General features: G+C 36.0%; 1 protein-coding gene across 13 annotated transcripts in view; it reads left to right on the forward strand.

Moving 5' to 3' along the window:
* Positions 1–25,348, forward strand: part of LOC132193658 (probable nuclear hormone receptor HR3) — an 86,534-nt gene that overhangs the window by 52,054 nt on the left and 9,132 nt on the right. For 3 of the 13 annotated variants that reach the window (XM_059614468.1, XM_059614469.1, XM_059614467.1), the window contains exon 2: positions 16,286–16,513. In XM_059614468.1, the coding sequence (XP_059470451.1) occupies positions 16,286–16,513 (228 nt within the window). Of the gene's footprint in view, positions 1–7,448; positions 9,066–9,477; positions 9,834–16,285; positions 16,514–25,348 lie in introns of those variants that run through there. The other 10 variants (XM_059614457.1, XM_059614458.1, XM_059614460.1 and 7 more) reach the window with 9 other exon arrangements.

Below are 25,348 nucleotides of genomic sequence, written 5' to 3' on the forward strand. Positions count from 1 at the left end.
AGAGACACACACACATCCCTCGAACACGTGCAAATATATCAAAACACGCGGGTGTGGAAAATTTAGTACGAGAGAAGAGGAGCGATGAGCTGCCATTATAATAAAAACTTAAATTTTGGCAATTTGTCCATATTATGAGAAATGCAGGAAAACAGATCAAAATTAACTAAAGTTAATAATTTTTTTATACTATGTATAGCCTTTCCTGTGATTATTTAAATTCTTTTAATTTCCCAGATTTCGTACGATTTTTAATTTAAATTCAAATTTCTGAATTTTTCCACCTAATAAGTGTTTTCATTAAAATAATGCACGCTTTGTCCATCTTCATAGAATATTCCTCTCTCTATTTTGGTGCCTTCTGCACCAATAATAGGGCATTACCGTTGGCTTGAACGTAAGTCAAAATAAAAAAGAACAAATTTTGTAGAAAAAATGGCACATTCACGTTATCTTTATGGGAATATAATGGGATTGTGATATTGACCACTATGTAGTTATGTATGTTAAAACCAAAAGTTACAAATTAAAATATTAATGTTCAATTTTGTTATTTATTATTATTTTTTTTTATTAAATTGGTAAAAGAATATCTTTTTGCTATAAAAGCTATTTAATTTAATTAATTTAATAATTTCTTTCAAACCAGTGAAATTTTGTTGTTTATCAATTTTGACTTTAAAAATAAAAATTTTATTTACTTTCAAGTTGCTTTCCGGCTGTTATAATATTGCTTGACTGCAAATTCACTCTCCCAGGCATTTCCACTTGATCCACTTAAATTTTTTGATTCAATCTTGATAAATGAATAGCAACTAACTCAACTAGAGATATATACATATCTATATTGTAACTTGACCATCTAGGCAAATTTATTGCCTTTGTCCGATCCGTTTTATCAAAAAATATAGCAGTTTTCTTCTTCCCAACGTATAATGATTGTGGACAGAATGGCAATGATATCAAAAAATTTTGTAAAATTTAAGATTAATTTCAATTTTTTCCACCCACCCCCACTCAACTATATAATTTTCAAATCAGCGAGGCTCTCTCGAAGCTGCCGTCGACTTTCTCTTTGCAATGCCCGGTGCGTCTATATAAAAGCAAATCACGTCATCGAATTGTATACAGACTGGCCGCCGTGCAACGAATTCGCTGGCTGCGGCTGGCGCCATACGACACCTGCATTCAAAATTTACAAAAATCCATAACAGCTCTAGCAATAGCAAGAGAGTAAAGTGCTTGTCCGGCAGCGCAGGCGATCAATAATCATCCTGTCCTGTTTCTCTCTTTTCCAATGGCAATGAGAGAAGAAGTCAAGAAGTGGCTCCGGGCGGTTTTAATTTACGAGTTCCAGCTCTATCTGATCTCTCGGCGTAACACACCTGTGTTTTAGCTCTGTGTGCAGCTGAGGAGTTTATGTAGTTTTTTTCCCTTGTAGCTGCTGCACCCGAATAAAAATCGCCGCCACACCAGCAGTGATTTGCATAGCGTGATTGTTTAACGGGGGATTTGTAGCGTTAAGAACGGATCTGGGATAAGGCTGGGAGCACATCTGAATAATGGATTAAGAGAAGAGATTTACTCTCTGGCAGAGCACAGGGTATTTACCGTTCCATCATATTGATTAATTATTCATCAATTTGAATACCGAAGCAATACAATTTCATTTAATGGCGTATAGAGATGTGAATTAATTTTAAATCACGCTTAACAACCATCTTCAGGTAAAAAACAAATCCAGCCTTCTTTTATTTGAGAAATCTTATTAATAAAAATTTGAGTCATAAAACTTCATAACAACTTTATCTACAAAGAAAGCAAAATTAAAATCAGCTTGAAATTACTGAATGCCAATTTTTGTGACGTGTTTTTCACTGAGACAATTTCATAGAGTTCAAAAGACTAAACTTGAGTAAAGAATTTTTTTAAATTGTGCATGAGTTTGTACATATTTTCTGAAATTAAAATCATAATGAAGATATTAGCCTCAAAATTTAATAATTGACTTTTAAAGTAACAAAATATTAAAACTTGTTGAATTATATAATATTCTGTTGATGGAATTGAAACAAAATTTCATCTCTGCCATCCAATATAATCATTATGCATTTCCCCATTTTACAATCGGCGCGGAAAGAAAGTGTGCGGATTCTGTTTCAATGGCAGCCCATTTGCGGAATAAGTGAAGCGAGAGTTGCATAAACGCGTTTTAATATAATTGGCGGTATAATTGCCGAGGAAATTCTCTCATTTTCCCATCGTAGCGGAAATCAATGTGTGCAGTTTTTTCTCTCTCCCGCACGCGTACTTTTACCATGCACATTTATAGAAAGTGTTAAAACGCAGCGCAGTTTTTTTGCAACAGTGCATTATTCGAGATGCACGAACGCGCGTTGAATGCAAATATTGAGACAACGTGCTCCGTTTGAATCTGCTCAGGCATTTTTTTTATATAATTATTATTATTTAGGCACTTTTAAGAAAGGAAACATTTTGAAAAAGTTTGCGGGAAAAGTCGGGAAAAGGTTGACTTGTACTTTCGAGCTGATAAAACAGCATGGGCCTTTTATCAAGTGTGGAAATTGCCCTGCGAGTAATGAAGAGGAAGAGAAAGTAAAGCGCTGATGATAAGCAAAAAAAAAATAATGAGTAAGGGTGAAATAGCGGTGAAAAATCAGAAACTACCAGAGTTTATGCTTGAAATTTTTTTACAAATCAATATGAAATATGGAATACAATTTTAAAAATTTAAAATAGTTTTTAAGCTATAATTTTGCTCACAGATTAAAAAATATTAAAGAAATATTTCAATTGATCTAATCGTAAAAATAGTTTAGCTACCAATCTAAAATAAAAAAAAAAAATTTTCAAGTTACTTTTTTAATATTTGCATGCCTGTAGAGAAGAGCATGAATAAATTAAATAATATAATAGAGAAGTGAACGTGGCCGATGAATTTTATTAGTCGAGCTGGCGACCATATGGCTGAAAGACGATCCGAATGAGGAGTGCTCTTTGTCTCGAGACCAGCAGCTCCAATCTCGAGATATAAATTAAATACGTATATGTGTATGTACGTGGCTGACTGAACGCTCAAGTTAGTTTGGAGTCGCTTGCTTTGTGCAAGGCCGGCGTGCTCAGAACTGGGCCGAAGGTTCAACATTCGCAACCAAGGCCTACAACCTGCAATCTTGCGCCGAGCGCTCCGACGAAGAAAACCAAGCTTTCTTTCTTTTTTTAATTCACCATTTTTTTTTCACTCTGAAATTTAATTCTTGAATTTTGAAAATTCAACAAGTTTGAGATGCTGGACGGAGCGGGTGTTTGAGGAAGCGAGAGAGATGTCGAGGCGCAGATATGAAAATTAGAAAGTTGCAAACTGGAAGTCTCTCGGTGCTCAGCCGCATGCAGGATAAACTTGCTTTTGCGGGTTTGAAAAGTTGTTTGCAAAATACCTGCCTGCGACACACGGAGGAAGGAGAAGTATAAAATTTATCCTGCTTTTTAAATTTGAAAAGGAAAAATTTCGTTCGACCCAAGGTTATGTGAAAGAGAAAAATATACCAATGGAAAAAGGCAGATGAAAAAAGCTCTCGGGCCCTGTTCTTTTCATCAGTGATACATATTTTCTTTCCTTTGCTCATCGCTGCATATTTTTTCCTTTTGATAAATAAAAATGGCGAAATCCTGCACAATGCACCTCAGCAAGGGAGGATCAACTTTTTCTATGTTCGCCACGAGATCAAAGCCGTGTAATAAAAATAAAAAGCCATACCGCGCATGCACGTCCATCTGGACTCGTGCACTTTTCCCCCTGTACTTTTATGGCTGGGTGTAAAAAAAAAATGCATTCTTAGGAGTGACAAGGAAATTTTTTCCCAGGTGCTCATTATTCTTGGGATAGGATACTTATAAAAATGCACCTGCAACTCTAAAAAAGAAGCTGTAAGTTTATGATTGAGCTCTAAACTTTTATTAGAATTTAATATAAAAAAGATAGAATCATCAAATTCAGCGTTGGATTATATTTTGAATTAAAAATTTATTTAAAAAAATGAATACTTAAAAAATTACAATTTTTCACATTTTTTATCTTTTGATTAAAAAAGTTTCAGAAGCTGCAGGGTGAATAATAATTAAAAGTGGTAGAGTTTATACATATCGAAGTATCGCGGAATCGCGTTTTTAGCTTCGAGCAGCCGCGAACGTTACGTTAGTTGAGGAACTTACGTCATTTGGAGAAAGTTGTTGTAAAGTGCTGGCTCTGTAACCCTTCCCCTATCTGGCAATAAAAACACACATAATAAGCCGTCGCTGCTTCTTTTGCGTATAAATTAACGAATCTCTCAACACGGCTATGCCGTAACACGATCCTCTCCGCTAAAACACGGAAATTATCGGTCACACCAATTAGCGAATTGGAAATTATAAAAAATAATGCAATTTTGCTAAATTTAATGCGTTTTCAACTGAGAAGGACCACTTGACCCCGAGAGGTATCATTCTTTCGAGACGATGACTTGCTTAGTCATGCAAATAGAACCGGTGAAAATGCACATTTTTTTTCGCCTCTAAAACTACTACTTCAGGGACATTGGCCGAAATTTGAATTTTTTTTTTTATTCGAGAGTTGGGACACAATTTTTTACGACTTGGTGAAAAGTTATTCAAATATATTTTGTGTATTTATTTTGGCAGCGAATGATGCACCTGGCCAAAGTGCAGTGTGGCGTCATTGTGGCGTCACATAATTGAGCAATGAGAGCTGCGCACTTGCAAGGTGAACCAAAATATTTGCACGTGGAGCTCAAAATTGGCGCTCGCTCAGCAGAGACACCGAGACATATTTTGTGATTTTTATTTGCACTGCTGGCGAGAACGTGAAGTTGTGTCGGCCGACAGGCACCGTAATAAGCTTGAATAATAAACACCGAGAGGCTGTGTATTTGCGATTACGAAATTGCAAACTTGACTCAAGAGAGAAAGCAAAAGTAAAAATAGCCGAAAGTTGGCGAAAAAAAATCAAGAGAAATCTGGAGAAAAATTTGCAATCCTATATTTTGAGATAATTGACACTAATGATATTTTAATGTGTTTTCAAATAAAGGATTTTTCCTGCTCAGCCTCAGAATTTACCGTGGAAATTTAAATTGTAAATATTACACAGAAAATATAAGAAAAAATTGGTTTTCCTTCAAAACTTTGTCTCCATAATTATATCAATTTCTCTTTTTGAGATTTTTTATTCGCATTCTCTTGTGTTCCTGGAAAAGAAACTTTATATCCAGCTCTATTCATTTTCCTCATTTCGAAACCGCGAAATGTGCCCTCGGGCTTCGTCCACGCCCACAGCCTCACTTGCTCACTTAAATGCTTGCCATTTGTTTATTTGATCCGCAGCCAAACGCAAGCACCTCTCCAGATCATCATATAATCTAAATTGTGCCATTTCGTCGGTTCGTTAGACGCTTCGGAAGCGTTCAGATCCGCGATCTCTACCGGCACAGCGGCACATTAAATTATATTCCTACCCGGCTAGGCCGAGAGCTGCCGCTGGGAAGGAACACCTGTTGCGATCACGCTGCCCTACTTCTCGCCGTTATTATTTTACGCCAAACCACTCCCTTTGAAGTCGGATAAAAAAAACACACAGATTCATTTTGTACGTGATGAATTTTATATTTTGGTTGCCAAGGAGTTTGTTGACAGGTGAGGTCAGTGACCACACAGAGCTGGTCACGTTGGAAGCTGCGCGAAAAATTTGATAGTGGATTTAAATTTAAATCACCCTCATGGTATTCAAATGCGAGGTACACTTCTGCCGAAATTTATTTATTTATGTTAATCTCGAGATGTGGTAAGTGACCTCTGCGCGGAATATGTGCGAAATTTAAACTTCCGCTTGACGTACGATTGAATTTTTAACCTAAAATATTTCTCTCCTTGAGAAAGTAAAAGGATAAATTAATATATTATATTACCCTGCTTCCAATACAAAATCATTCACTTCATTTGAATATATGGGCCGTATGTTTTGTATTTTAATAAATTACTCTAATTTTTTTGTTATATTTCCATTTAATTTGCATATCCAGAATTTTATAAATCAATTGCAATCGTATTTAAAATTTCAACCGCAGGCTAAAAGCTCTTTTCCTCTCTGCCCAATTGTGACAACACACGCCCAAATTTGCATGAGAGCAGCAGCTTTCCATTCTCGAACGCTTTATTTTCACCTCGCCGGCTCCCGTCCATTAAATATACATGGGTATAAAATCCACACACGCCTGCCTTATAGCAGCGTAGTGTGATGTAATAGAAAGTCAGCCCAAGAGCGGCCCGATCGGTTTTTTATTTCGCCGAGCGACGTAATCTTTTCCCTGCTGATTGAAAATATCGCGCGAAAACAAAAGGATGCTGCTCGCAGTTTGTGTTTGCTGCGGGCAAGTTCAAGGACCGCGCCGGAGTAATAACAGTAGGAGTTTTGAACCGTGACAATTGGGTCAGTAATTGCATTCGCGGAGCACAAATTGGCATTAATAAGGATAAAACAATATAAATAAAAATTTTAATAATAATCTTAGTTTTATATTTTATTAAAACATTAATATACTTATAAAATACCTTTTAATGACTAAATTTTTAACAATTTTCGCTATTTTATTTAATGTATTGTTTAATTGTTAATTTATATTAAATATTTTATTATTTTAATATTATTGTGTTTTTGTTTTTTTGCTAGAAAGGATAAATATAAATTAAATAAAATTAATTTACCATCTTTATAAACATAATTTATTTATATTAGCTAGAACCACAAACAACTAATTTAAACATTGAAATAAAATTTCAATCTGTAAGAGAAAAGGCATTAATCGTGTTCAATTTTATTGTTACTATCTCAATCATTAAACTGTATAGACAAACATTTAATTCAGAACATGAATAAAAATAATTACTAAAAAAAAAATTAGAGATATCATGTAAATATTCGTGAACTAATGCAAATTATAAAAGACAAATAATGAAGATTATTATGTAATGTAATATGTTATCTTCTATAACGGTTAAAATTATTTTCATTTGCAAGGTTTTAAATTTTTTTCATACAATGCCTAAAAAAAATTTAATATAAGTAATTTTACCAAAAATTTAGAGAAATCGAATAATTTACATAAATTTCGCGATTAAAAGGTACGGAAAACGCTCTCCTCATTGTGCGTCTGTTGAGAAAGAGCCGCAATCTCACACGGTATTATTTTTTATACAAAAAAAAGTGTTGAGCGCAGTTAATTCGTCCGAAAAACAATGGTAGCTCCACCTCGGGACGTTGCGGCGAACGAGATGGTGCGGCGGGCGAACGAGCGTGTGTGTATGTGTGAGTAGTGGCAGACACCGGCTGGCTGTGTATTATGCTGTTGTATGTATGGCGAACGGTCATTGAACCCTGGGCTATAGCGCGGCTGCTCAGAGAGTTCTCTCAGTTGCCGATTACGCGAGCGTTCGTCGACCGCGCGCTCGCTCACTTTAGGGGTGCCTAGTGCCTCGAGCTGTTGGACTGTGCGATCAGTGCGCCGCGAACAACCCTTCTGCCGACGTCGCGGACCTCCAGAGTGACCCACCCGTCTGTGTACGTGTTAGTGCCGGAAAATTCGAGTGTGCGAACCGGAAAGCAAGGCTGGATTTTTTTTCTCTCGGGGGAAAAAAACCACCAATATATATTTATTTTTAAATTCCCGATTTATTTTTAGCCCGCAGCGTATATATGCGTGTGTGAGTGCCTGCTTGGGCGGGTGGTGGGACCCTTTGGCCCCGTGACGTCGCGATTTTGGGCTTCCTCCTCCCGCTCCTCCTTGAAGGTCGGTTGTTGCCATCGGACGTTCGTCGATCCGAGCGCGCTCTCGGTGTAAATGACATTAAAAATAGCCTCTTTCTTTTTCCGTCTCACACGCCGCCGTGTCTTTCTTTCTTTTTAAAGTTTGCAATTAGTTTTATTAGTTAATTACAAAGCAATTTCACTTTTCTCAAATATTGGCAATCGCGCGCGGCCCGGGCGTCTCTTCTTTATCTTGAATTTCGTCCGATAAGATTCGGCCTTTGTATTTTGCGGCCCGGCGTTATTTTTTTCACGTGCCGTTCCTCTTTCTTTCTTTATATTTTTTTTTCGTCTAACTCTGTGGAAAAATTGTTATGTTGCACCATTTGAGCTAGGAAGGTGATTCACGCACCGTTTCCTGCGCCGTGTGTTTGGCAATTTTTTCCCATTGTGCGGCGATTAGTGGACAGGCGTGTTCGCTTCTAGATCGCGTCTTTTTCTCTTTTCTTTCCGAGTAATTATCAGCCGCGATAATTATCCCAACGCGTCGACGACAAATAATACCAAGAGCGGCGCGTATATCGGCCAATGACCTAGGCACACCCCCTCATTGTGACGTCACTTTGCCGCTCGCCGGGAATCTCCTCCGCCCGAAAGGCAACCCCGAATCGATTTTCCAACTTTTTCCAAGAGGACAAAAATAGCAAAATAAGATTTTGCGATTTCTGCCCTTTTGGAAAAATACGACAATTGATTTTTTAACACGCATATATAATTATATTAAATATTTAAATTCGACCAAGATAGGATCCGAGACCGGGATTATTGTGTGCTGGTGTTTCCTTTTTCAGGAAAAAGAAGAGTTGTATATAATTTTCCGCAAGAGCCACAAACGCGCGGCCGGAGTGTGGTCGTGTCTTCGGAATGATGGGTAAAGTGCACCGTGTGTCTCTTAATTAGCTTGGGAAAATTAAGACGCACGCGACGCGTGAAATATTCCTGATTGAATCTGCCCGCGGGCATTGTCACGGCAATTGCAGGATGAGGCGAGCCGCTCTGCCCTGAGAGCCGCAAAATCCCGAGGAAGCTGCGTCGACGCCGCCGCCACTTCTGTCGGACGAACATTATGCCGTGGAAGCCCTTCTTGAGGAAAAGTTCGCCGGTTAAACTGTCTCGTCTCTCCGACTGCACAACGAGCCTCCAAGACGGCATCTCCGTGGGAAAATTACCTTCAGCAATACCACAGGCAGGAAAAGTTGCTCCCGACCGAGTTCCCCAAATTTTTCCACTAAATTTGTCCAGATTAACTTTTTTTTAATTCATTAATTTAATAATATTTTAAATTTAAATATTTAATTAATATATTTTTTTTCATCCAGATTTATTACAAAATTTGCTGCCAAATTTTTTCTTGTTTTTTTTTTAATATCATAAAATTTGGATTAAATTGGAATTTTTTATTAAATATCAATTATAAAAGCAAATAATTATGATTAATTTGGAAATTTGTAATTTTACGTTCTCATTTTTATATTAATATTTTTTATTTTAGACATTTTTAAATTTTGTCGATGAGGATATTTGTCTAAAATTTGGTGGAAAACGATGGGAAACGCGTTCGAGGGCATCGAAACTGACGCCTTTGTGGCCGCCAACAGGGCAGGGGTGCAGCAAGGTGGAGGCTCGCAACAGCAGCAGCCTCCACCGCCAGCCCTGATTCCCCACCCTGGCGGTACTGTGATGGACGTTATCGACGAGCTGCTCGGCGGGGGCGGTTCGGACTGTTGCTGGACTGAAGTGGGTCCCGAGTCGCCCCTGGGCCCCCCCGGCGGCTCCACCGTCACCAACATCGGCGAGAAGAGGATCAAGCAGGCCTGCAACTCGCCGTGCTCGCAAATCGACGAGCAGGACCGCCTCTCGTACACGTCCGGCCTCGAGGGGTTGCGACCCTCGATTACGGCCGACACCACAACCCCGCCTCCTTCGAGGAAAAACGCCAACAACTCCATCAAAGGTACCGACACTCGTGTCTGCTTGTGCGTGTCTGTCTCTAGGATTGATTGATTGCCGATGTTTGCAATTCGGAGACGTTGATTTTTTATATAGTTTGCGCAAATCATTAAAGTTATTAAAGGGGATAAATTTTTTATGCGATAATATAATAATCTTTTATCTCTTTAATGCAGAGGGATTTTTAAACAATATAATTAAAAAATTAAATGTCTTACTCAGAAAAAAAATAAGTTTATTACTTTATTTTTACCATAATTTAATAATTATATAAATTGAAAATTATATCTTTATCAGAGAATCTTCGTCTCAAAGCAAACTCATACTCAAGCAATAAAAATTCAAAAATAAGGGGTATTAATTTTTATTCTTTAATTGTCTATCAAAAAATTACAATAAAAAAATTCTGGTGAAAAAATATCTGATAATATAATAATTATTGCAATTTTCTGTTTTACGTCAGAAACTTTTTAACAAACCCCTAATAAGCAATTAAAATCTTATCTCTCTCGGTCTCAGTATTTTTTTTTTATTATAGTTGCAAACCCACACAACTTTCCAACACCGTTACATATGCAGTAGATTTTCAACACGTTTATGTAGAGCACTGCTTTTTTCTCTTATCATTTTCCGTCATGAAGAGAATTTTGCAATTATGATTCGCGGGAAATTTTCTGCTTAAAAAGTGGGTCACGTAAACAGAGAAGAGAAATTGGAGAAATCCCCTCGAAAATGTCCTCTCTGTCCGTTCGTCGAAGATAATTTTTTTTAAATCGACCGAATCTCCATAAATTTAAATCGATTTGAAATTCAGTCGCATCGCCTGCCTGCGTGCGAGGAGGAGAAAATCCGTGAAATGCAAATTTAGGTGAATTAATTGAAGAGCAGAGAAAATAGATTGACGTGCACCCTTGGCTAGGGGGTTGCGAATCCGAATCGCACCGATAAGAAAGAGAGAGTGAGTGACTTGCCGGCGGCTGCTTTTCGAAATAACACGGCACCACACGGGGTTCATTGCCTCCACGTGACGTCACCTTTTATGACGTACCGCACGCAAGTCCAGTAATGAGAGTCTAGCGTTCGTCTCTCTCATCGAAGGTAGAAAAATAATATCCATCTCGCATCCCTGCTTTTCACTGGTGCATAATTAGAGAAAGAGAGAGGGTGCTAATTTGATCTTTATGAAACGGATATAATTACGGTGCTCGTCAAAAGGGATGCGTTCTCGGAAGGGAAAAAATGCCATGAATGAAAGCGTGTGTGTCTGTAGATTATTTAATTGGATTAAAAAGCAATTTCCGTAAAAGGCACGGCTTCAAAGGGATATCTAATTTCAAATGAGAATAATGATGGAACGCTCATTATTATGTAATTTCAATTCGTTTCAATGAAATTTTAAACCAGTCACTTTTTTAATTCAATTTAAAGTGGATAGAATTGAATAAAAAATTTAAAAAAAAAATACTGCAAATTATTGACTTTTAATGAGAAATTTCATTCTATCCAAAATGAAAACAAGTTTTTGCTCCCAGAATTATTTTTTTCTGTTAGGCTGTTTTAAAATTTGGCTTTTTCTCTCTTTATTTTGTACTGATTTTGAAGTTGTTATTAATTATATAATAATTTATGTTTCACTACATAAAAGAATTTAGACTTATAATCATCAATTACACATTTTCTTAAATTTTTCTCTTATATTCAATATTTTATACAATAAATATGTGTTTAAATTTAACAAGGAATAAATTTGAAATAATATTTTACAAAAAATACAATAAAAATTTTCAAAATTTATAAAGATAGAGAATTGAAAATAATATTTTTCTTACAAATTTTCTAAAACTAAAATATTTTTATGCTAGAAATTCATTTTCACTGTTAATCTTCAGCCAAAAGACATTCAGTTTGTGCTCTCGGAGTCGATGAGCCACTCGAGGGCGTTCCGGGGCGTGTGGAACGAAGGAACCCCGAGGCACGCGTCGCTGCGGGGCTGCAACGCCGCCCGGGTTGCATAAGAAATATGCCCTCATGCGTGTCGGACCGACGGCGAGGGCCATTAAGCGAAATGTGCATGCCTTGGCATCACCCGAGAATGCAAAATTCCACGCGTGCACTTCATTAATTCAAAATATTTGCTCCACTGACTTATTAAAAAACCGCGTGTTTTTTGTCCGTGCTGCGCTCGGCAAGGCAGAAAATATTTGCCAAGTCGCCATTTCTTGGTAATGACACTCGTAAAAATGCTCGTAATCGTTGTGCGAACAAGCTGCGAAATCAGCAGACCGTCCCGCCACTCGCGTAATTGAAATAATTGTCAAGCACGTCGTTTATTCTCATCAGTTTAATGAGTGCTTGGCTGCAGATTTCTGTTATTCGTGAAGGAAAAAAACAGTTAAATTGTCACAGTGTGTAGTTTTTTGCTGATAATTTAATAACATAAAAGAAAAAATAAATAGGAAAATTAACCTAGTCTGAAAAGACAAAAAAAAAATTGCAAAAAAATCAGATTTAATTTATAAAACGTTCTTTTTAAAAGACGTAATGCAGATAAAAATTATGATTAGCTTAAAAAGAAAGTAATTTCATCTTTATAGAAAATTTTTGAATATTTTGTCTCAATTTAATTCAATTTTACTATTGGTTCTTTCGGACAAGAAAATTTGATTTAAAAAAATTCGCAATCAATTAGTTCTTTAGTAACAAAAAAAAATTAATAAATAAAATAAATAAGGTATTTAAACTATTTTTTTAGGTTCTGAATTAATAACAGCATTGATTTTCAAATAAATAACAAAATAAATGATGCAATAAAATAATTTATTTCTTAAAATATATGTATGAGCCTTCAAATTGCTAAAAGTAACGAATTTAGATTAAAATACAAATTGTATAGTCAAAATATAGTCCACAGAAATTATACAAAGTTAATTTTATCTAGTTTTTTTAACCGAAAAATAGCTCATTTAAATTTTTCTACCGAGAAATTGTCTGAATGACTGCAACAAATTATTATATTTGCACAGTCGCTACAATTTATAACTAGTTCTGACATGCTGATTATGCGCCCGAAACGGCTGCTTTATTTTTTCCATTATTTGTTCGCGAGCGTTGGTCGTATTTTTCCTCTTGAAAGTTCAACGCCCTCCACTCTAGACCAGTGTTCTATTAATAAATCAATTAAAAAAATTCAAATTTGACTTTTTCCACTCCTCTCACGTGCAGGCAAGATTGTCTCTCTCGTCAATTTCGGCGGGTCAAGTTAGCACACCGTCATTTTTTTTTATAAGAGTGTCAAATTTCCCCCCAGCACCACATTATAATACGAAATTTGACTCGACAACGCTGAGCGGGTTGATGTCAAACGAATTGTAAATGGACAAGCTCCACATGCAATTCACACTGAAACGCATTTGTTCTCTTACAAACACAAAGTACTCGTGTGTGTGCGTCGAGTGTTTTCGAGTTCATTCAACTCTTTTATCATCACAAGCGGCACGACGCGCCGCGCGCGCGAATATTTCTAGCAAATGCGAGAGTATTTGCACTGACGCGCCAAATTCGCTGCCCGTCGTCACTGCCTTTTAATTACTGTCCAATAAATTTCGCGCCAAATCCTCTCGGCAAACTCCGCTTGGGAAATTATTATTCCCGGCTGACGGCTTGTTTGAGCGAGACTTAGCAACTGCAAATATTTGCGAGTTGCACACGCGTGTTTGCCCTCGAGGGCCAGAAAAAAAATTAAATTGGTTTAAAAATAGAAATTATTGCGGTGAAATTTGGAAGATTTTGAGATAAATATATGACTGGCGAGACGTGTGACAGTTTGGCAATTTGAAGTACTTCTCACATGAACTCGACTTCAGAGGAAAGATTCAGAGATTAGATAGACAATAAATGCGAGTAATTTGACAAGTTCTTAAAATGTGCTTATTTGAAGACAGCATTTGATTCTATGCTTGTGATAAGTTGCAAGATAATAAATAATTTATATTTATATTACTTATTATTTTGTATAATTTGTTACCAGTTAAAATTTGATTTAAATTTTTTTTACAATTTTAATAATTTGTAATTATTTGGTTGAAACATTTTTTATTTATTGTTTTTTTTTTTTACATTGATGGGTTTAAAAAAGACATTTTATTTTTTATTACTATTTCAATACATATCTTAACCCACCCATTTCATCTGCAGGATTTATTGTAGAGAATCATTTTATCTTATTTTAGTTATGTTTCATATTATAGAAGAATTTTATTTATTATCTTAATTAAATTATAAATGGAATTAATGGTATTAATTTAAACATTTAGAAAAGTAGCGTTCACAAGAAATTTAATTAATTTAATACAATTAAAAGTGAAATGAGCTTCATTGCGTGCATAAATAGCATAATTATTTTTTTTTTTTACTTACAAATTAAAATACAAATCCCACGAAATTGAAATATTTGCTTGTTCTTATCATAAATTTAATCTCTAATCCTTTCCTCCAACTGGTCTATTTCAAATTTAAACTCTGCACCAAACATTGACTTTGACGCAATCGCAATTTCCATCTCTTGAGACTTACAACCACCGCAGTGGATTTAATTTGCACCACTGCATGCGCAAAAGATATCGCCGGCCAATCCGTCACCCCTTGCGAGCTATTAACAGAAAATAAACCAAAAGAAAATTTTCAGGAAGAGTATCGGAGGCGATCGCGTGCCGCTGACCGTCTCTCATTTGCATTTGGTTCCGTGTTCTGCACTTCCATCCCCTGGAAATCGGTTTCACTTTCGGTTCACGCCGCGCTCAGGTGCTTGACCCCCTCGGTGGCTATTTTCCACGTCACGTGACCGCCGCCTTATCTCGTGTGTGTGGATCGATGGCTTTTTTACTTTGGCTTGTTTCACTTCCCTGTTCCGGTAGTGGTCACCGCGTTGTGATCAATAAATTTAGCCTTTTTATTATACACACATATTCCGAGCCAAGCTGGCTGCAATTTTATCTATCTTTTCGGAACGTATGGTCGTTTGGCACGCCGAGGGAATTATTATATGCAAAGCGGAATGAATGTGTTTGTGTGTTTACGGTCGGCGCATTTAATTCGCTCTCTCGCATGCACCACTCTGCGTTTCGCCACTGGAATTTTCCATGTGTGGTTTTTTCTGCGGAGGAAATGACTCGGTCAATCAGCAGTGGTTGGGCGTACGGCGAAGGGGAGATAGATGATTTTATCATTTAAAAATATCATATCTAAAAAAAAAGGTAAAATAAAGTTACAACAAATATTTACGACAAAAATTGCCATTTTGCAAAAATTCTACAAAATTTTTAAAAATAAACTTAAAATTTTTAAATAAAATTGAATTTAGAGAGCAAAAAATTAATTAATATTGATGTCAGGAAAACTTTGAGAAAATTTAATAAAATATTAAGAATTTTTCTTTTATTACAGGTCATTATGTTTTTCATTCAATAAATTGCAAACTTTGTCGTTTCATTTCATACATTTGAAATGACTATCAATCTTTAAGCAAGCATTTTCACCTCGAAAACGTTTTAAAACTCTCTGATTGTAATTTTGCAAGCAAGCTACTTATTGCCAAACTGCTGCGCGAAAAGAGCTCATTTCAATTTCATATCTCACGGAATACAAATAGAGGGAAAGTCTCAAGAAATGACCGTTGCTATAAAATTTGATGCGGTTACGCCGAGCTGCAGTACTTTTGAATTATACTTTATAATGCTCAAGTGTTTCTCGAAGAATAATAAAAAATAAAAAATTGTCGCGACGAAAGGGGAGAAAAATTGCGTGATAAGCTTCAATCTTGGAACGTGTCTCGTTAGATCGAAAAGGGAAATGGAAATAATAATAGCACTGAAGGGGTTGGAACTCCCCATTAGTGATACGCAAATTAACTCTTGATTCTTCGGAGAAAATTATTATATACGAATTTTTATTCCTTTTGAAAGACATATTTCTGATGAGCTCAGATCTGAAAGTTTCTGATTACACCGACCCCTGGCAGGGGTCGTTGAACGCCAGAATAATAAATTCCGCAATCAAGCTCGGTTGCAAATGAGCCGTTGGCGATTTTGCCCCCTGAAAAGTGCGAAGGAGGCAAAAGATGCCCCGCTGCGCTGGCTTGCTCGTTAGACGGGCTATTGAGAAACGCTCCTGCAAGGAGAAAAGATGCAACCCGCTTGGCTCACACGCAGCGTCGGTTGCTGCGGACGAAGGCGTCTGAAAATTTTAACCCGAAAACATGGAGATCAACTTAAATTTGATCTTTCGGATACTTCCAGGTTCAATTTTACTAATTTTAACAAAAAAGCCTCTCATTTGAATAATTTTATAAATCGATTTTTGGTGGTGCCTCTTTGTTTTGTACCCCCAAAGATCGAGTTGCCTTTATAAAATGTGGAGATCACACCAAACTGACGTGTTTTCGCACTCTGGGTGTTGCAGCCCAGATCGAGATCATCCCGTGCAAGGTGTGCGGCGACAAGAGTTCCGGCGTGCACTATGGAGTGATCACGTGTGAGGGGTGCAAAGGCTTCTTCCGCCGCAGTCAAAGCTCCGTCGTCAACTACCAGTGTCCCCGCAACAAGAACTGCGTCGTCGACCGCGTCAACCGGAATCGATGCCAGTACTGCAGGCTGCAAAAATGCCTCCGGCTCGGCATGTCCAGAGATGGTGAGTACCAAAGAATGCATTTCATTTATTTCTTCATTTTCCAATTTTGTAATATTTGCAAAGGCTGTTGTTAATTTAAATATAAATATTTATTTAAGATAAAATAACGTGTTAAGATAATTTTTATTTTTATGTACATTACTACAATTATTTATTTTTATTATTTTAATCTTTTTGATTTATATATTTATTTAGTATTTTTTTTAACGTATCTCATTACTAGTTTTGCCAATGTAAATAATATTACCTAGTATTATTTAGGAATGTTATTTGTATTTTCGTTGGCGACACATTTTCTAATATTTTTCACAAATGAACGTAACGTAAATAACTTTAGTTTTAGATGAATTAAATTAAATTTATATTATATCTATTCATTGGTAAAAAAGATGGAAGTGACATTAAAACAATCAATCAAATATGCGATCCCTTTAACTTTTTAATGTAATTATCATTTCCACAAATATTTAATTCCAAATTTCGAAGTGCACAATTTTTACGATTAAATTTCTTTACACAACCGATTTTGGTTTTGCCCTTACATGTATTTTCGTAATAATATACCGTTTAGCTATTCAACTAAAAGATTATAATATGACTGTTCACAAAGAGATTACAGAATGTTCCGTTAGAAAAGATGAGCCAACAAAATAAGTCTTCGAGACAAACAAATCATTAAGGCGCGGCATCGTAACAACGGCCCGCTCTGTGTATATTCTTTGTAAAAGAACTCATTCTTTCTGAAAACCATTAGCCCGCCGTACAATTAACCCGGCTCGCGTTGGCAAAAGAAGCGCTCGATTAATTGTTTCCCTGGCACCTATTCTATGTATGTACTCGTGTATTTTGCACCATTAGACAGAGAGAGAGACGCACACACGCCGCTAAATTAATAACGACGAGGCGCGCGTTTCTCAAAGGATGTTGGGATTAATTTCCTCCAGCACGCATAAGCGTACAAAAGCCTAACTTGCATTGTGTGTTGCCTTGAAGGCAATTTTCGTCTTTACAAAAGGGTTGCGCGAGCGTGCACAACGTGATGAATTAGCATTTAAAATAACTCATTTTGATAATGAAATATGATAATAACGCAAAATACTTTGAGATTTTCTGGTGCTTTCTACGTGAAAACTTTGCCAAGAAACAAATTTAATTTTTTATATTGAGGCGCCTGGAGTATGTGGAATTAATAAAATTAGAAATAATTAAGGAAATTATTTTTCTTTGGAAATTTCCTGAAATGATTTTTTCCTTACAATTGGTTCTGTTAAAATTTCACCAAAACCAATTTATATTATTCCAAAAATTTAGCAAAATAAATTCAAAAGACCTCAAACTTTACATTCGAGCCAACGGAAATTATTTAGTTCCTCATTAAAGAGTGAAATTCTAGTATATGAAACAAATCACACACGTAATCTCTAATATAATTTTACTTTGAAAATGAAATTTTTAACTTCAGACATGCAGCTCAAGTGATAAATGATTTCTTGGTATTACCGAAATTTGAGGGTTATTAGAAATACATTTGTGGCAACAATTATTAGCCAATTCTCCTTATCTTTTTACTATTATTAAAAGGTCGATGACTTTCTTGTACAAACATGTTGTAATCCTTCCATTTCGTTCCTAAAAGATTTTCAGTAGAATTTGTTTTCAGCTCCTTTGATTTCAAGTAATAACTCCTTAATTTTTATTTACTTCTTTCATCTCTGAAAAATAATGAAATTGAAAAAAAAAACATGATCTGAAAATTTTTCAGGTTAAAGAAAAATATGATAGTAATTTTTATCCATTATTTTTATATAGGCCAACCGGGCCATATATATTTATATTTCACAGGAAAAGTTCCCAAATCCAATCGACTGTCAAAATCGCCAACGTCATTTTTCTCCCTTCCGGGTTCATTCAGCCCCTACCAAAAACAGCAATAATTCCAAATTGCCCGGACACGAAACAATCAGAGGCGTTTGTGTGTGAGTTTGTATGCGATAGAGGAAGAAAAAAAAAGTGTAACGGCCTCTATTAAAATTCCGCTCGCTCGCGGTCATAGAGCGCGCAATAAAAACACACCCCGCCGCGGTTGCCTATGTGCAGGGGTGTTTGGCCCGCACTATAAATATACACCGCGGCAAAGCAAGAAAGCAAAGAAAGAACGAACGAACGCGGCGGGCAGGCAGGTCTTTGCTCCCGCGCGCTTATCGATCCACAACACCACGTGCTAGTGCCGGAGGTCAGTTACCCTTGCCGTAACATCAATCAACATCCCTCACTTTTGCGCGTTGCCCCCGCCAGCCCGCCTGCGCCGCCGAAAGGGGTGAATGCCTCAATTTGCATACACGGAAACTTGATTTCTTCCGCTTTATTAGATTTAATTCGCACCGAATTGAATTACTCACAGAGGTGGTTTCTTTCAACCCGGAAACGAAACTTTGCTTAAATTTTTGTTTATATCAACAACCCTCCGACCGCGATAATCGAGTTCCGTCGGGCTTTTTCCATCATCCTTCGTTATCTCTGGATTGTGGCCGGTTGCGAAATCCAGCTGGTTTTTTGTGTGTGGAAAATTGAGATAAATATTATCAATTTTATTTTTTCTTAATTAACTGGTTTCGATTTATGCATCAGCCGTCTGCTTTCAGCAGCTGTTGTCTTTAACACTCAAGTGGCACTTTTATAATCCTAATGCCTTCAGAGTAATCCTCTCTCGTTTATGAACTTATAAACTAATGCCATTAGTTGTGCGTCATCTTCAGTAATTCGATCCATTATCGCAGATTAATTTTATCATCAGTTCAATAACATTACATTTTTACAATCAAGTAGAAAAGTTTAAAATCAGTTTTTCGAGGAGGATCACATCAGCTATAATTATTATTTCGGAAAGAAGAGAACATTTTACTACTGAATTAAAAAATAATATAGATAAAAAAGTGGTAAACCCGCAATTGTTTCACGATTATAATTTCTTTCAAAATATTTTTGTTTTCATTTAAATTCATTGCAAGAATATCAAAATTACTGCAAAATCCCTTTAATTTGCTTATTTTTTGTCCAATTTTCGTAATATCTGTTATTTCCTGTTTTGATTCAACTTTTTGTGAACATAACTTGACTTTTTCACACTTGCTTGCTTTGAGCAAATTTTCCGCCAAAAGGAAGTTTCTCTCGTTTCTCATGCTCGCGTAATGCGTAACTGCTTCGGTTTGTTTTGCATTTTGCACGAGTACACAGAAATCCCATTCCGAGGATACAGTTCGATGGTAATATGACGCCGCCAACTGGCGTCGCGAGCAACAAAGAAAACGGTGCTCGTGCGCGCACCCAGAGATGCGTCGATAGCGAATTAAATAATTTTCTCCATTCGCGGTGTGCACACGCTATGATATTGGCATAATTGCATCCGGTGAGGTTCAGTTACAGATAGATACATCGAAATGCTGCGAGTTATTATTGCGGCGGATTCACCGGTGAACGGCAGAAATTCGCAATTATTGGTTTTTGCGCAAGACTTCTTCTGCTATTGTTTCATGCTGAGAAACGTATGCATGTTGTAAAATAAGAAGTTAAATATACTAAAACAAAATATAATTTTTAAATTTATGTCAAATCATTTATAATTTAATTTTATTGCCTGACTTGTTAATAATTTTTAAATTAAATAAATTAATTTAATTTTCAAGTTTATTTAATAATTTTTTTAAGAAGTTAAGAATTCAATCACAAATTTCCTAATATTTTAATTAAGATTTTTTTCTTATTTATTATAATTAATAACAAGTGAAATGTGATGACATCATTGATATGAAGATCATCGTAAATGAAAGTTCTATTGTCATGTGCTGCTTCAATTTCTTTTAAGTTAATAATTAAAATACTATATTCTCTATGAACAACATTTATTGATATATTTTAATTTCAATCTTTAAATAAGGTGGCAAAATTTATAAAATTCTGAAAGATTTCTTAAAAACTAGGTATGGAAAAAAACATTTTTACCCAAACTCTGCACGTGACATCCGATTATATATTTTTTTTGTCGACTCTTTGCAAGGCAAATTGACAGACCAAAGATGAGCTTTTTCCTTCCGAATATATTCACGCACGATCGGTTTTAACTCTGAACGGCGTCTGAACTTTATATAGACGGATTCTTCACTTCTTCTTCATTAAGCCGCATAATAAAACACTTAGAAGCAGTAGCGGTGCATTGTTACTTCAGTTATCTCTTTTTTCTTCACTTTAATGAAGCCCGAAGGAATTTTCTCTCCTCTCCGCCGCTTTTTACGATTCCCTTCGCCACGGCCTGATGGCTCTCGGAGTGAGCGACGAGCCCACCTGAAAGAAGAGAGCTTCAGTCAGGTGCATGCCTCGGAATAGTTCAGTTAGCCTCTAGTCTCAGGTGCTGCTACTCACACACGCGCCCAGTGCCATCATGGGAGTTTTGTCCAAACGGAAAGCAGGTTCGGAAGAATTTTTTTCCATTTACTTTACATGCGAGTATGGTTAACACCGCGAGCGGGGCGTATTGAAATTAACGAGCGGTCGTTAAAAGAACTATGCCTCGCCAGTTTGTTGCATTAGTACTTTTGATTGCGAGAGAGCTCGTCGTCGCTTTGCATAGGGAACAGCACGTGAGTGTTAATCGGCAAAGTGCACCTCCGGAGATGCTGCAGTTTGTTGGTTTTTATAATTATTCACAGGGAAACCGCAGGAGTGCAATTGGAGTTTTATTATTTTAGCAACTTTTTCACATTACAACTTGAAACTAAGAAGTTAATTAATTCTTCGGAAGAACAAAATTGTTCAATTAATTACATGGTTTAAACTCCAATCAATTGGAAATACGTAAAAATTGTAAATGCTTGAATGGGAGCTATTTCTATTTTTTAATAGCACATTTTATTTATTCTTCTTTTTATTAAATTCATTCTAAATTAAATACAAATCAAATTATATTATAGAGGATAGTGATCTTGTAGTTAATAATTGTTGAAGTCAGTCGCTGATAACATAATGATGATAATGCAACATTATATAATAATTTATATACATATTAAAACATTATCAAGAACTAAAACAAGGATTTTAAGTTTAAAATAAGAAAAATAAATTATAAAAATTGATTTTATTTTTGTTTAAATAAAAATAAATTTATTTTATATATATTGAAATAAATTAATTTAAAAATTTCCTTATTTATTTTTTTAATATAAATTTTAATAAAGTTAATTACAAAACTAACAAGTTAACAATTTGATTTAAAACATTTTTAATTTTTTCTGATACTAATTGATGGTTAAATTACCGTAATTTTCATTTTACACTCAGTTAAGTTGTACCAAAGGAGAAAAATAGTGAACATTTCCCTGCTGCATTTGTGCATGTCGCGCCCATATGCAAATGTTGCCCTTCACGGTTCTATAACTATCCTAGAATGGTGATCGAGAGAGCCTCTCATTCAATTGCAGCCGCGCAAAAGGTGAAACGCGAAGCAATTTGAATTCCAATCGGCGATTCCGTTCACGCAATGTGTGGCAAAACTATATCTATGAAAACAGTGCGCGGGGCAATAAACTCTGAGCCAAAGAGAGAAAGATTATTACATTGGCCGCAACCTTGTGACATCATCGCGCATTCTTAAAATTATTCGCACACACACCTTGAATGGGAATGGAATTAGCAAATAATCATAGTAATCTTCGCTAATCGATTCGCGGGAAAAAATTATCAGAGGTTGTCACACTCGCAAGTGAAATTAGAAATTACTTTTCCTTGTGCAATGAACTCTGAAAATAAATACACAGCTGGCCTCTTTGGATCACACCCTCACCCTAGTGACATTTATTGAAGCCAGCGCAGTCTCCCAATATGAAATTCCTCTGAATGTCAAAAGAGCATCGGAAAGAGATTCCGGCCGGCGGCTCCACGTGAGCCTCGTTTATTTGGTTCCTGTAGCGGTCAAAACCGGTTCCAAAATTTGATATACACAAATGAAAATCATGGCATTGTGTGTGTGTCTGTAATTTTTCATTATATAAATTTAATAATTGGTTGAGTGACTCCCGTTAACATTCCGTTGATATATCCGAACGAATTTTTCGTGTGAAATTAAAAACCGCTTTCGGGCGAGTGCACTTCTTCTTCTTCTTCTTCTTCTTCTTCTTCTTCTTCTTCTTCTTCTGTGGAAACGAACAATGGCACTTCTTCTATTCGCCAAAAATTTGATCGAGCACCACGAGCGGATTGGCGCCGCCTCGCACTATTGCGTCGGTGATTAATTTGTAAAACGAGCAGTCGATGCGCCGATCGATTTTCTATATATGTACATATTCGCCTGAACCGCCTCGCGCTCTGACACAATCTTAATTCCTGGTCTGTCTACATTGATCATTTATCTAAAAAGGATCATCGATTATATACTCTATAGGAGAAAAAATACAGTTAGAGCAAGAGACACAGCGTGATAACTCAAGAGTAAACGTCAGCACATATTTTACAGTTTCTAAAACGTATGTTGCGGTATGTTGATTACATTTTTTTTAGTAAAGTTTAATTTTAATTCAAATTAACGGATATTTTATTAATGAAATGTCTCATTAAAAATTGCAGCTGTTTTGGCTTAAATTTTATTTATCATAGTCGCACAGGAAAAGTCGATTGAAGTTTTTATTTCAGCGATTGATTTTTTTTTTCAAACTCTATAATTAAGAAATTAAGTAAAAATCAGAATTTTAAATCATATTGAAATTCTCACCGGCTTATATTACCTATGAATTTTGTTTTTATGATGATTTATTAATAAAACGCCAAAGGACCTTTTGCTCTAACAATAAGAACAGAAAATTAAAAAAAATTATGCTGATCTTCTCTTGAATTTTATCATAGTTTAATCTTCGAGGAGCCCCTTTTTTATAAATAATTTTATTTGTTGCGTGATCGGATTTCATATTTTCTAGAAAATACGAAAACTGCGTGCTAAAAATATCTCCGTTAGTTCTTGCAAGCATCTCCAATTACGGGTGTTGAGCCAAATTTTTTTTAGCTCCTCGGATAATTCCCCGTTGTCTTTGAGAATGTTAAAATTAACAAGAAAGTCTTCATTGAAGCTCCTCAGAAATTTTGGCTGAGAGAAGAAGGGTGCGCGAGGCGTCTCTGTTAACGCGGCGAACGAACGCGGAAGAGGGTTTTTGTTTCTATTTCGTCTTTTATGGGCACCACTTAAGCCGCCGCCGCATTAGGCGAGGCAGGGGCTGAGGAAAATTGCAGATCCTATCTCGGCGGTCCCCATCCTCAGAAATTCGTTCGGCTAATCAGATTTTCTCGTGTGCTGGATGAATTTATTATACCTCTGGCGAAATTTAACTTTTGCCGGCCGACGCCCTCTCTTGTCACGTGCGCTGATTTATCGACTGCTTTTATTAAATTTCTTTCTTCAAATTTTTTTTATAACGCGACAAGTAAGAAGTACTTCAAGTTGAGAGTTTTTTACTCTCAGCACGACCGATTGGGTAATAAATTGTTTAATTCTTCCGGGCTGTGTGGTGAGTGTAGAAAAAAAATGCAAATTTCGGCTATGCGGGGAGAGCGTGTGTTGGTTTTTATTGCCTTTGCCGAAAGCTGTGCAATTACTTGTTGATGTCAATTAGTGACAGGCCGGTTGAGCTTCACATGCATGTGAACTGTTCGACTGGAATATCATCGGCAGGCACGAATATGGTGTTGAGTAACCAGGGGCGAGGTATTGCGAAAAAATTAAAAAATAATTTCTTCCTCAATATCAAATATCCTCCATCATAGTGTGGGATCAATATTCAAATTAATAAAGCTTTTACACTAACTTTTAAAAAAAGTAATAAACTTTAATAAAATCGAATTGATTTCCTGATACATCTTTACAAAAATAATAATCTTTTTTTTTAAGTGTTCTTGGAAAAAAGTGAAGGGTAAAAATTACCTTACCGTTAGCAATTATCCACTCAGGATTATCTGAATTTTTCAAACCTCATTAATTTTCACCCTAATTTGCTACTTTTTGCACCATTTTTTAGTTGTTAACAAATTATAGTTAAATCTTAAAAGGAAATCATTGTGATTTTCTTAAAAACAATATTTAATTTAATTTAAATTTTTTTGAAAGTTGTATGCTTTGGGCAGTCAGAAGTCAAAACTTGAAAACTAAATAATATTTTTTGCTAAGTAAACTAAAAAATAAAGCATCTTGTTACAAAAGTTTTATAAATCATTTTTAAATCTGGCATTTTTACTGACTTATATTTGTTATATTCTTGTAATAAAATTGTAATATTATTTTTGTATCTTTTTAGATTCATTTATTAAATTTTAAATAATTTTTTCCATATTTTAAAATATAGTATGATTTTTTCATGTGGAATTAAGAAAATAAATTATATTGCGTCAAAAATGATAAGCACATCCTACTGCCAATAGAAATTATTTATCTTTGCACCTCCTCTGATTTGTCTTAATTAAGGATTGCATAATATTTATAACATTAATACAAAAATTCAACTTTTAAAATTACACATCAAGTATAATGGGAAAAAATTTAACTGTGAAAAAACATTTCTATAAAATTTGATCAGGTATCTCTGAAAGTTTGTCATTTTCTCAGGTTAAGTTCGTGCCTTGACGCTCCTCTTTCTCAGGGTCGGTAAGAGGGCGGATGGAATTGGCGCGCACGACTTCAGCGTTTGAAAAAGGTCGTGCAGTGCGAGGGGAGGCGTCCGGGAAGGTCGTTCGTCAACCCTGCAGCCTGCGCGAGCTGCAGCCGTGCATGGCGAGGCGTGGCCGTTGGCCCGCCCCCGTGGCCCG

The sequence above is a fragment of the Neocloeon triangulifer genome, unplaced genomic scaffold (assembly GCF_031216515.1).
Source record: "Neocloeon triangulifer isolate White Clay Creek 2 clone unplaced genomic scaffold, ASM3121651v1 ptg000004l, whole genome shotgun sequence".
Taxonomy (NCBI): Eukaryota; Metazoa; Arthropoda; class Insecta; order Ephemeroptera; family Baetidae; genus Neocloeon; species Neocloeon triangulifer.